This window comes from Ursus americanus, chromosome 30 (assembly GCF_024610735.1).
Source record: "Ursus americanus isolate L20-20 chromosome 30, mUrsAme1.1.p, whole genome shotgun sequence".
Classification (NCBI taxonomy): Eukaryota; Metazoa; Chordata; class Mammalia; order Carnivora; family Ursidae; genus Ursus; species Ursus americanus.
The window spans coordinates 19,136,658-19,149,794 of record NC_142156.1 but is presented as its reverse complement, the minus strand read 5'-3'; the positions used below and the strand labels follow the sequence as shown (position 1 = coordinate 19,149,794).

Genomic DNA, 13,137 nt, shown 5'->3' with positions numbered 1-13,137 from the left:
GCCTTTCAGGAAGTGACTCTCCTGTCCTCTCTTGCTCTCTCTCAGGGGTCCTCGGTGAATTTTGTCATGTTAATTTAAGGAACCTCGCCTAGAAGTCCCAACACGCATTTCCCCATCGACGGGAAGGCTTGGACTCCAAGATGATTATAAAGGAATATCGGATTCCTCTGCCCATGACCGTGGAGGAGTACCGCATCGCCCAGCTGTACATGATACAGGTGGGTCGTGGGGCCAGGGCAGGCCACGTGGGGCACACAGATGGCTCTCAACACCCTTGAGTGGGGTGTGGTGGGAGAGGTGGCATCACAGCCTTGACAGCACAGTGTGTGCCCAGTAGGCTCCTGGTAAATGTGTGAACTGCTGGGCACTCTGGCTTCCCAGCATGACGCCAAGAACACAGCGGACCTTTGGGGTGTCTCGCCAGCACTGCATTCATAGTGCTGACGGTACTAACACTCTGCATTTAATACCCGACCTCTCATTGATTCAGATATTATCTGTGTGTTTGGGCAGCTTGAGCTGCTATGCCAAATACCACAGACTGGGGACTTAGACAGTAGACATTTATTTCTCTGCATTCTGAAGGCTGGAAGTCCAAGGTCAAGGTACTGACAGAGTGGTGAATGGTGAGGGCCCTCCTCCTGGCTAGCCTGGATGGCTACCTCCTTGCTGTGTCTCGATGGCGGAAGGGGCGAGGGAGCTCTCCGGGGTCTCTTCTGTGAAGGCTCCATCCTCATGACCTAAACATCTCCCAAAGCCTGACCAAGTACCATCACTTTGGAGTTTAGGGGCTTCAACGTATGAATTTGGAGGGGACACAAAAATTCAGTCCATTTGACAGGAAGGTGTGAGCCAAAGAAGTTAAACGGCTTCCCTGGGAGCACCTGGCCTGTTTTCTGGTTCCCTAGGCTGCCTGCAAGACAGCAGTATCTGCTGTGGCTGACTTATAGTGACAAATGAGTTTGAGGATGACCGATTCCTGTGCCAAGCCAGAGAATACCATGCGCCCCCCTCCACCCCCCGCCCAGACGTTGCGGGTCGCCCTCTCAGAGCCTGGCTCACCTGGAACATGGGAGTGGGGAGACCCGGGATCGGGTTGCTCATGGCCCATATGTAACCACGCTCCTACTTGCTGGGGTCCTGCTCCTCAGTAGAGGTCCCCCTCCCAGCTGCCCTGCCAGCATCGTGCTCATCCTCAGTGCCCCCTTCGCCCAGCTGGCAGCTTTCCTACCAGTTGGGAGTCTGATTATGAATCTGCTCTCATCTGGCTCTGTTCTTCTGGGCATACGGATGCCTCGGTGCTGCCCTAGACTGTGGTGTCACATGGGGCCGTTGGTGCAGGAAGAGCCCCGGCCAGTAGGGCTCTACCTCCACCCCTGGATTTGCTTGGTGGGCACTCACCCATGACCCGTGTCTAGGGAATTAGTAATGAGTTCCCTGCAGAGCCCAGGCCCCCAGTCCCTTCTGGAAGGAGCCCCATGAAGCTACCAGAGGTTGACCAGCACCCGCCCCCAGCATGGGAAGCTTGACTAGGAAGAGAACGGAAGGTGAACCAGCCTCTCTGGGGGCTGTTGGCTCCAGCTGCTTCAGAAGTGCCACTCGGTTCCCTCTTAAACCACTTACCCCGTAATTATTCCTAGAGAGAGGGGGGAGGAGAAGGCACTCACCTCGGCCCCCAGCTCTGAGCTCTCAGGGAACCGCTCAGCCTATTCAAGGACGCCGCTCATCCTGCCGCTCCGCAGTCCCCACCCAAGCCGGGGGAGCCCAGACCACAGCAGGTCTCCCCCCAGTTCCACCGTGCCCGCCAGCTGACGGGTGTGGGCATCAGGGTCCAGGGACTCACTTTTCGTTCCTAGGATATCCCACAGCTTTTTGGAGCATGTGATCACCTCTGACTGGGCTCCTCAGAAGCACCTGCCATCCTCACCCCCCTTTTTTGAGGCATTTTGTTCTTTTTAAAACATCTATCCTTATGCTTCCAATTAATGTTCAATATCCCATAGCTCCCAACATGATCCCTTCTACGGGCCCAGAGCTGTCTGTGTGCATTTGCTCATCTGAGCCCCACTGACACCTGTGTGTCATTCAAGGCCACCTTCCTCTGCTCCTGCTTTTGGGCACCTGCCACTGGCCCCCGAAATCCTGGGGGCGCCACCCACCATGGGGGTGTGATGGACGAGCATATTATCTCCATTGTGTCACAGTTTCACGGGTGCAAACATGTGTCCAAGCTGTATCTTTACATATATGTGGTTGGTTGTATGCCAGTCACATCTCAGTAAAGTTGTTAAAACACTAAGTCAAATGCAGACTTTTCTGGGCTGAGGGCTGGTGACAGAGAAGAATGGAAAGTATTTGCTGCTCTCCAGGAGTGCCTTTGGGGAGGTGAATGTGCGTGCAGCTTACCGAATGTAGGCCAGGAGACAGCAGACGTTTGCGTGGGCCTCGGGCCAGGGCCCCGGGAGCACCTCCACTGTGAGCTGGGCCTCACTCGGTGGATAGGCCTTCAAGGAAGGCAGCTGTGTTTCTGTGGAAAGAAGAGCAAGTTTAGTTTCTTTGCTCCTGACCCCGCTTACCAGCTGGGGTGGCAGCTAGCAAGGGGTCTGCCTTCTGAGCTCACCACCTCCTCCATGGGGTCATGGACAAGGTGGGATGAGCTCATGTGTCAAACAGCTTCGTGCTGTGCCTGACTAGCGCTCAATATACATGCTGTTCAAGGCAACAAAAAAAAAAAAAGAAGAAAAGAAAAAATGTTGGTCTGTCTGAGAGAGAGCCTTCATCACCCACAGAAGTGCTCCGCAGATGCTCGCCTTGGAGGGAGTGATCAGAGGTGGCTTGGCCAGGACCCTGGACAGCTCTGATCCTTGGGCCAGGGAGCATTCTGTCTTTGAGTCCTTCCTCCCTACCATTCATAGGGTCTGTGCTTTTTCTGCACCAGGCCCCTATGGTGGCTCAGGCCCCTCCTGTGCAGCCCCCAGAGCCCATGGGATGGGGGAGGGGGAAGTCCCCCACTCAGCCTGTGTGGACAGGGGTCATGGGTCAGGCCTCCCCCTGGGCACTTGTGTGTGCCCCTGGGGAGCTGTGCTTGTCTCTGCCACCCTTCTGCAGTCTCCCTGGGAGGCTCCATAGTGCAGCTTGCGGGAATGGTTGGCAAGCGTGGGGTGGAGTGGCTTCCAGTGTGGGCAGAGAAGGTCAGCACGATTCGAGAAGAGCTTACTCCTACGTGGCATGACTGAGAGCCTCAGCTGCACAGGGGACTGGGTACTCCCGAATGCTATTGCCAGAGGGAATCTAAGGGTCAGCCCTTTGGGGTGTTAGCTCCAAAGTTGGGGGAGGTGGCCAGGCTCAGAGGGAAGGGTGATAGTTGAGACGAGAATCCATTTGTTCATTCAGCTGATCTTTACTGTGCAGGGGGAACAAATGCTAAGCAGGGAGTACAGATGCACTCCCAGTCTGGGTCCCTGTGGCTCTACCACTGCTAACTGTGGCCCCTGTGCCCCCGAACAGCCCATGGTATCCATCTCCCATGAGTGACCATAAGCACTTGCTCAGCCGGTTGACTTGTGTCCCCCCAAAATTCGTGTCCATCCAGAACCTTAGACTGTGACCTTATTTAGAAGCAGGGTCTTTGCAGATGGAATTAGTTAAGGACCTCGAGATGACATCATCTTGGAGTGAGAGCAGGCCCTAAATCCAATGACTATTGTCCCTACAGGAAGAGGAGAGGACAGAGAGAGACATGGTGAAGGGCATGTGACAGTGGAGGCACAGAGAGCAGGGTGATGAAGCCACAAGCCCAAAAACACCTGGGGCCCCTGGAATCTGGAGGAGGCCTGGCAGGATCCTCCCCGAGAGCCTCCGAGGGAGCTTCTGGGGTGGACATGCGGGCTTTCTCAGGAGAGGAGTCTGAGGACAGCTCAAGCTCACGTCACCCGAATGGGCAGAGGCTTCTGTGCAGCCCCGTGAAGGCTGATAGGACCCTCCCCAGCCCTGCCCCCTGTCCCCCATCTCTTTTCCACCTTTGGCTCCCTGGCAGGCCAGGCACCCCCCCTCGGCCCTCGGAGATGCCATGCAGCCCTGGCTCCTCTGACCTGCATGTCTCTTTCTCACTGAGCCACCCCGAACCCCAGATGTGTCCTGGGGCTACCATAATAAAAGCACCCCAAACTGGGGGACTTAAAGCCACAGAAATGTGCTCTCTCACAGTTCCGGAGGCCAGAAGTCCAAAATCAAGGTGTCAGCAGGGCTGTGCTCCCACTGAAGGCTCTAGGGGAGAATCCTGCCCTGCCTCTTGCAGCCTCTGGGGGCTGCAGGGGTTCCTTGGCTTACGGCTGCATCCCTCCCACCTGTGCTTCTGTCTTCACTTCTTAGGAAGACAAGGTAGGACATGGTCCTTGCATATAGGACCCACCCTAATCCGGTATGACCTCATCTTAATGAATTATATCTGCAAAGACCCAATTTCCAAATGGGGTCACACTCTAAGGTTCTGGGTGGATATGAATTTTGGGGGGCCCTTCAACCCACTACACCAGGGCTTGAGCAGATAGGTAGTTCCACTTAGAATTTTGGAAACGGACACCAGAGAGAAGTGACTTGTCCAGGATGAGAGGGAGCTGGTCACAGAGTTGGCACTAGAATGTATGTCTTTGCTCAATAAATAATCAAGTACTTGTCTTGTGCCAAGGTGTTTTCATGCTGTGGGCTGAGCAGGCCCCAGAGTCAAACAGATCTCGAGTTCAGGCCCCGGCTCCAGCACCTGGAAACTGTGTGCCTCAAACAAGTCACTGCAGCTCTCTTAGCCCCTGCCTTCCCATCCGCAGACTGGGGACGGGAGCATGCTGCACCTTTCTCAGGGGGTTGTTGCAGTCGCAAAAGGAGAAAGTACGTGCAAAGAAAGCAGTTGTCACAACCCTAACAAAGGAAGCTACTGCGAGAGGCAGGTCGCTGGGGCATGGTCACTGGGGCATGGTCTGGGGCATGGTCGCTGCTTTCATCACAGAATCTGGGCCACATTCCAGTGGCTCCTTTAAAGAGCGAGGGATGATGCGTCCCCGTGGACCCCATCTGTGCCCTCTACCAGGGTCTTTCCTATTTTTTTTCTGAAGGGGACTCAGCTGCTCTGGGCCACGGGGATACAGCATGTCTTTGTGTCCCAGGAGTGAGGCCGTGCTCTTGGGAGTACCTGTGTGTGCATGGGTGTGTGTGTGTGTGTGTGTGTGTGTGTGTGTGTGCGCGTGCGTGCATGGGTGTGTGTGCACGCACATGCGTACACCTGCTGTTCAGGAAGCTGACCGAAGATGGCCTTGGCAAAGCCGTCACGTCACCATGGAAACAGGTGCTGGGCTTAAAGTCACCAGGACCTTGACCACGAGGCTTTCTGCATAAGCAGAAACCTGAGCTTTTGGACCCTGGGAAGAGCATTTGTGGCAGAGAGACACTCAGAGGTGACCCAGGAGTCGTCTCTCTCAGGCGGCGCCACCGAGGCCCCTTCCCACATCCCGTGTCTGATCTCCCTGAAACCCTAGTGAGTAGATGCAGGATTGGTTTCTGTTTGTTTGTTTTGTTTTATACCAGCTTGATTGAGATGTAAGCGGCGCACCACACGATTCACACATTTAAAGTGTACAGTTTAGGGGTTTTTAGCAAATTCATAGAGTTGTCAAACCATCGCCACAATTTCAGAGCATTGCCATCACCCCAAAGAAGTCACTCTCCATTCCCCGCACCCCATCCCCAAGCAACCAGTAACGTGCTTCCTGTCTCTGTGGATCTGCCTGTTCTGGACGTTTCTCATCAGTGGGATTGTACGCTGTGTGGTCTTTCGGGTCGGGCTTTTTCCACGCTGTTTTCAAGGCTCATCCACGTTGTGGCAGATGTCAGTGTTTTCTTCCTTTTTATGGCTCAGAGTCCATTGTGTGGATGTAATTTGCTTATCCATTTTTCAGATCCCAGACATTTGGGTTGTTCCCACCATTTGGCTCTTATGATACAGCTGTGAACATTCGCATGCAAGTTTCTGTGTGGACATGTTTTCCTTTTCCCGGTTGTATACCTAGCGCTGGAATTGCTGGGTCATATGGCTATTCTATGTTGAGCTTTTTTGAAGAACCACCAAACTATTTTCCACAGCGGCTGTACCATTTTATATTCCCACGAGCAGCATGGCGGTGGGGGGGGGGCAATATCTTCACATCCTCACCAACACTTGGTACCGTCTGTCTCTGTAGCCGTCCTGCTGGGTCTGGACCGGTGTCTCACCGTGGTTTTGATTTGCATCTCCCTAAGGACTAGAGATGTGCAGCATCTCATGTGTTTGTGGACCATTTATATATTTCTTTGGAGAAATGTCTGTTCAAGTCCTTTGGCATTTTTGAATTGGGTTGTTTCTTTGTTGTTGAGTTGTAATAGGTCTTTAATATTTTAGGTACATTATTATCATATATTATCAGATATATTATTTACAAGACTTTTATCCCACTTTGTGGATTGTCCTTTCACTCTCTCCATACTGTCCTTTGATGCACAAAAAATTAAAATTTTTTATGAAGTCCAGTTTATCGGTTTTTTTCTTTGGTTGCTTTTACTTTGGGTACCACGTTTAAAAAAAACATTGTCAAATCCAAGGTCATGAAGATTTACTCCTGTGTTTTCTTCTAAGAGTTGTATAGTTTAAGCCTTTACGTTTAGGTCTTTGATCCATTTTGAGTCAGTCTTTATATGTGATGTGAGGTAGGGATCCAACTTCATTGTTTTGCATGTGGATATGCAATTGTCCCAGCAGTATATGGGGACGTGTTAAAAAGACTTCTTTCCCTCATTGAATGACCTCAGCACTCTGGTTGAAAATCAGTGCATATGGTATATGGATAAATGGGTTTATTTCTAGGCTCTCGACCCTTTTCTTTGGATCTATCCTATGCCAATACTATACTGTTTTGATTACTGTAGTTTTGCAGCAAGATTTTATGTAGGAGAGTGTAAATTGTTCTAACTATGCTTTGTTTTGTTTTCAAGATTGTTTTGGCTTTTTGAGATCCTTTGTTGATCCTTCCTGATTTTAGGATCAGTTTTTCCATTTCTACCAAAAAGGCCGCTGGGACGGGGCGCCTGGGTAGCGCAGTCATTGAGCGTCTGCCTTCGGCTCAGGGCGTGATCCTGGCGTTCTGGGATCGAGCCCCACATCAGGCTCCTCCACTAAGAGCCTGCTTCTTCCTCTCCCACTCCCCCTGCTTGTGTTCCCTCTCTCGCTGGCTGTCTCTCTGTCACATGGATGAATGAAATCTTTAAAAAAAAAAAAAAAGGCCGCTGGGAATTTTGACAGGGATTGCATTGGATCTGTAGATTGGGCTTTGAATCTTGGGGATTTAGGGACTATTGACCTCTTAACAATATTAAATCTTCCAGTGCATGAACACGGATGTCCTTCCGTTTATTTAGATCTTCATTTTCCTTTGGCAATGTTCTATAGTTCCAGCATGGATGCGTTTCACCACCTTGTTAAATTTACCCGAGCTATTTTATTTTTTTGTGTGCTCTTGTCAATGGAAATGGTTTCTTAATTTCCTTTCTGCATGGGTTATTTTCGTGTGTGGATTTTGTATCCCGCAACTTTGCTGATTTTATTTATTATGTCTAACAGGTTTGGGGGATTCTTTAGGATTTTCTGTATATGAGATTATGTCATTGGCAAATTGAGGTGGTTTTATTTGTTGCTTTCCAATTTGAGTGCCTCTGATTATTTCTTTTTCTTGACTAATATCTTGGGCTAAAACCTGCAGGACAATGTTGAGTAGAAGGAACATTGCCCCTCACCTGCTTTCTGATCTTGAGAACACTGTCAGTCCTGGGACTGGCGGGACTCAGAAGACAGGAGCGTGCCCTTGCAGTGCTGGTGCTCGGAGGGAAACTACGGTCTGCTTAGTCTCCTGTAGGAGTGCTGGGGCACGTGGAGTCTGGGCCTGGATTTGGGGGTCCAGAAGTGACACAGGAGAAGCCAGCCTGGCTGGCCAAAGCCCCTCCTCCTCTCAACGCCCCTGGGCCTGGTCTCCTCAGCCCCTTCCCTTCTGCAGAGTGCTCTGGCCCCAGCCCACCACAGGTGCTTTTATCCCTGCAGAAGAAGAGCCGGAACGAGACGTATGGCGAAGGCAGCGGCGTGGAGATCTTGGAGAACCGGCCATACACGGACGGCCCCGGCGGCTCTGGGCAGTACACACACAAGGTGTACCACGTGGGCATGCACATCCCCGGCTGGTTCCGCTCCATCCTGCCCAAGGCGGCCCTGAGGGTGGTCGAGGAGTCCTGGAATGCCTACCCCTACACCCGAACCAGGTGGGGCTTTCCCCACACCCTGAGCTGTCAGGCAGGGAAGGAAGCCTGGGGGTGGCTTCCCTCCATTTCCAGGAGCCTCCATCCTCAGGGAACAGGCAGGAGAGGGGAGGGTCAACCCCTAGATACCTCTCTACCTGCCCCAGGAGGCCGGGAAGGCCGGGAAGGCGTGAGGCAAGTGAGGGCCACCTGAGACCCTTTGCCATCTGGGAAGGCTCAGGGGATACAAAGTCCTGTTAATGATCACCTGGCAATGCGGGACCATTAACCAACCAGCTGGGAAGAAACACGAACCAAGGACAGACCACATGGCCCAGAGATTCCCTGCAACCCTAAGATCGTCAGCACCTGTGATATTGTTTTATTATATTCCACTTTGATCAGGGCTTGCTTTGGATTCCCAAGAAAGGAGGTTCTTCACTCCATGCCCCCACCCTCACCCACCCAGTGGAGCTAGTAGAACAGACAGGGGACTGCTCCCAGCTGGCCGCCCACCTCGCTGGGGGTGGGGTCCCCGCGAGTCCCCCGGGGCTTCATTCCCCCACTGGATGAGGACCTGGGGCTTGTCAGAGGATCTCCTGAGGTTATTCCTCTTCCCAGAGGCACTTTCTTCTCCAGAGCTCATCTCCAGCCGAGAGACAGGGGCTGTTGCCTTATTGCCAGACCTGGTGGCTCGGGGGTGGGGGGCTGGGGAGGTGCATGTCGCAGAGTGCTCATCTGCATTCACGCTCACCACATGCTCAGGGCACGTCCGTTTGTGCCTGTGTCCCTACCGTGCCTTACACGTGGACGATGGCCATAGGGCTTCTGGCAGCTTCCTGTAATGTCTCCCTCTTCCCCCTAAACACATTCCACACCCCCCAGCCTGGCCTTGGCAGTTCTCGGGACAGGGGGAAGTTTCCCGAGGTGGACAGGACAGGCAAATCTTGGCCACCACTCCAGCCCTTTCTCCCTCTCCTGCCTGGTGGGGTCCAGCAGGCCCTGGCCCGGCCATCCCACAGCCACCCCTGCAAGCCGCTGGTCCTGACAAATGCTTCCCTTCCACACGCAGGTTCACTTGCCCCTTTGTGGAGAAATTCTCCATTGACATCGAAACCTTTTATAAAACGGATGCTGGAGAAAACCCAAACGTGTTCAGCCTGTCTCCTGTGGAGAAGAACCAGCTGACAATCGGTAACCACCACCACAGCCCTCCCACGCCAGGGCAGGGGGAGCCCCGTAGGGCTGCTCCCTGCCTCTCCCTGCCTGCATGACCCTTGGTTCTGCCCCTGGTCTCCGGGCCTGGCAGGTTCCAGACTGGCTCCTGTCCTGGGTGGGGAGGTCAGAGTCCCAGCAAGCATGAGGGCCCTGGGGGAGGCAGGACCAACTTCTTTGGCCCCATATTCCTGATGTGCACACCAAGGCTAGGTGCCTTTCCCACTCAAGCCCCTTCCCTCCATCCCATCAAGGCATTCCCCTCCCCAAAGTGCAGATGTGTGCTCGGGGGGCCATCTCAGGCTGACCGCCGAGCCTGAGTGCAGCGGGCTCGTGGGGGCTGTGTCCCCTTAATGGTAGGTGGCCTCTGTTCTGCTGCCCTCCAGCTGACTCTGTCATGAGGAGACAGACCCGTGTGTTCAGTCTTTTTTGAGAGAGGCAGAAATCAGGATTTGCATGTGAAATCTTCCGATTCCTAAATAAACACATGCAGGCCACACGAACCACCTCTCTGGGCCCCCTGCAGCTCACAGCCCACTGGACGGCAACCTGTGGGTCCCGGGCCCTACAGCGCGAGCCACTGCGGGGGTGCTGCGGGCCGGTGCATGACTCGCGTTGGAGACGTGGCTGCCAGCACCCCGGGATCACCCTCTCAGGCAGCCTCTGATGGGCATGAAGGGCTTTACCCTGGGACCCCTCACCTGGCCCCCTCCCTCCTGCTGGAGTTTTCAGGCCCCACCGGGGTTTAAGAGCTCTATGAGCCTGCCCAGGCTGCCGCAACAAAGGACCACAGATAGGGGGCTTAAACACAGAAGCTCGTTGTCTCACAGTCTGGAGGCCAGAAGTGGAGACAAGGTGTCAACAGGGTTGTCTCCTGCTGGGGTCACTGAGGAAGGGTCTCTTCCGGGCCCCACCCCTGGCTTCTGACGGCTGCCGGTGATCTCTGGCATTCCTTGGCTTGGAAACACATCACCCCAGTTTCTCCCTCCCCTTCATGTGGCGTTCTCCCTGCGTGTGCTTCTCTGTGTCCGAATTTCCCCTTTTTATTAGCACATTAGTCATAGTGGAGTAGGGCCTCCTACCCTAATGACCTCATTTTAATTTGATTACATCTTTAAAGGCCTTATCTCCAAATAAGGTCACATTCTGAGGAACTGGGGGTCAGGACTCCAGCATATGAATTTGGGCGGGGAGGACACATTCTACCCGCAATAGGAGGGACAACCCAGCATTATACAGGCCCTCCACCAGCTCAGGTCCAGCCGGCCTCAGACATGGCCTGAGCTCCGTGGGCTCCCTCCAGAGGCCACCTGCAAGGCTCCTAAGTCTCTGTGATACATGACTCATCCACATCCCAGCCCTCCCCTTGGTGGCCTTTGCCTGCCCACCCAGGCCGCGCATGTGGTCTGCTCCAGAAAGGACGTCCGTCCCCCCTGAATGCCACTGCCCTTGGGCTGCTCCTGACCCCTTGCTGGTTTCAGTGGAGCCCACGTCTATGTCTGCAAACCACAGCATGGATTCAGAGCAGGCCGGCGAATGGGGAGACAAGCTAGCCGGAGCCTGGCCAGGGCCTAGCCCCCAGGTGCCATCATCCCCACACATCCAGGAAAGGGGCTCTCTGAGCCACACACTGTCCTGGGATTTATGTACCCCAAGTGTGTCCCAGCCCTGTGTAACACATGCATGCCTTGGGAGGGGCACGAAGGAGGAAGTAGCATGTGACAAGAGGTGGCACGGTCCAGGTCCTTCCCAGAGTTGCTGCTATTCCTCTTGGCCCCCCCACCCCACACTGAGCCAGGTCCCACCAGCCCCGGTCCTCTTTCCCCAGCACCCAGCCCTATGGCCTCCACTACCCACTCTCAGGACCGGCTCAGGTCCGACACCTCCTGCCGGTCTCCTCCCTTCTGGTTGAGGAGGGGTTCCTAGCAGCCAGGCTGCTTGAAGCCACTATGTATGTAGAAGTAGAGTGTGGTGCCACTTCGCCCTCGGGGTACCGCTGGGTGCCCAGCCTGGTGAGAAAAGGTTGCCTCCCCATCCCGTCCCCCCATACAGACCCTCTCGTGGCTTCCCAGACTCTCCCATCCTGGGCTGTGGGGTCGCCTTGGCTTCACAGCTCCACTCCTGTAGCTAAAATACCACCTGTTCTGAGAAGCTTTTCCTGGCCTTCTCTTCTGTTCGCCACCCCCGCCACCCTTGCCCTCCTACCCCACGTCCTCTGGGGAAGTTCATCTCCCCATGCCTCCTCAGCTCATCACCTGGTTTATCTGCTTGGCGTTGCGGGAGGACGCAGGCCCCGAGGGCGGGAGGGCTCAAGGTCACGGTGGCCCAGAGCAGCATCCCGTGTCCCGCCCTGCAGAGGCCCAGAGGCCTGTGAGGCTATGTGGGAGGGAGACACACGGGGAGGGCACTGAACCGGGTGGGGTGGGGTGGAGGTTGGGCAGAAGGGGCCACTAGCAGGCTCTCCCCACAGACTTCATCGACATCGTCAAGGACCCCGTGCCCCCCAACGAGTATAAGACAGAAGAGGACCCCAAGCTGTTCCACTCGATCAAGACGCAGAGGGGGCCCCTGTCTGACAACTGGATCGAGGAGTACAAGCAGCAGGTTTTCCCCATCATGTGTGCCTACAAGCTTTGCAAGGTGGAGTTTCGCTACTGGGGCATGCAGTCCAAGATCGAGAGGTTCATCCACGACACGGGTGAGCTCGCCTGTGCCCGCCACCTCTTTCTGCGTCTAGCTCTGATTTGACATTTCCCTCTTACTCCCGAAAGACGACCCAAAGCCCTGTGCAGCTTCCTGTGGGGTGTATCTTGACTGCTGGCCAAGCACCTAGAGGAGACAGGCAGTGTATGTTGGCTGTCCCCTTAAGAAGCCCCAGGCTTGCCCCCAGACAATCTTGACTGGCTTGGGTTTGTATCATCTAGTGCGGACCCCCTGAGGGGGAGCAGCCCCAGGAGACAGCCTCCCTGCTGCTCACCTGCCCCAGGCCCTGACCCCAGCTCCGCCTCCCCCGTGGGCTGGACCTTGCAGGGGCAGAGGGTCTCAGACAGCATGGGGCCCTCACACACATGGGACCAATGGGCCCAACCTGGGGCTCCTCTCACCCCTAGCACCCTCAGCTCCCTACTTGCCCCTTAGGTCATGGCATGAGGTCAGTGCTAAGGGCCCAGCCCGGCCCAAGGCTCATGATCCAGGAGTGGCATCCGGGCAGATATCTTTTGACTCCAAAAGCCAGGGTTTTGTTTAGATATGAACAGAGCCACACTCTTGATAGTATGTGTCATGTGTGTCCTGTCAGCTCACAATGACTGACGAGAACACCCATGCCCTCCTGCCCCCGCTTGCAGAGGAAGAAGCAGAGACCCCAAATCTCCCGTCCCAGCTGCCCGAGGTCTGAGCTGATATTCTTGCAGCAGCGGCCAGGGGCGTCCCAGCAGACGGTCTCTTCAGTGTGGGACCCAAGGGTGGCATGCCTGAGGCCATGGCCCAGGACTTGGCGGACAGGGACAGTCCTGGCTGAAGGAGGGCACCCTCCTGGGAGCAGAGGGTGAAGGGATTTAGGAAGGACTGGGGGGGAGGCAGAGTGGCCTGAGCCAGGAAGGGTCACCAGAGACC

General features: G+C 54.8%; 1 protein-coding gene across 13 annotated transcripts in view; it reads left to right on the top strand.

The window, feature by feature from the left end:
• The window catches only part of PITPNM2 (phosphatidylinositol transfer protein membrane associated 2), a 134,060-nt gene that overhangs the window by 100,237 nt on the left and 20,686 nt on the right, over positions 1-13,137 (top strand). For 12 of the 13 annotated variants that reach the window (XR_006776268.2, XR_006776267.2, XM_045778140.2 and 9 more), the window contains 4 exons: positions 46-218; positions 8,117-8,331; positions 9,380-9,501; positions 11,993-12,220. Coding sequence is in view for 11 of the 13 variants with exons in the window: in XM_045778140.2 (XP_045634096.2) it covers positions 141-218; positions 8,117-8,331; positions 9,380-9,501; positions 11,993-12,220 (643 nt within the window). In the remaining 2 variants the exon portion in view is untranslated. The remainder of the gene's footprint in view (positions 1-45; positions 219-8,116; positions 8,332-9,379; positions 9,502-11,992; positions 12,221-13,137) is intronic. The other variant, XM_045778129.2, reaches the window with a different exon arrangement.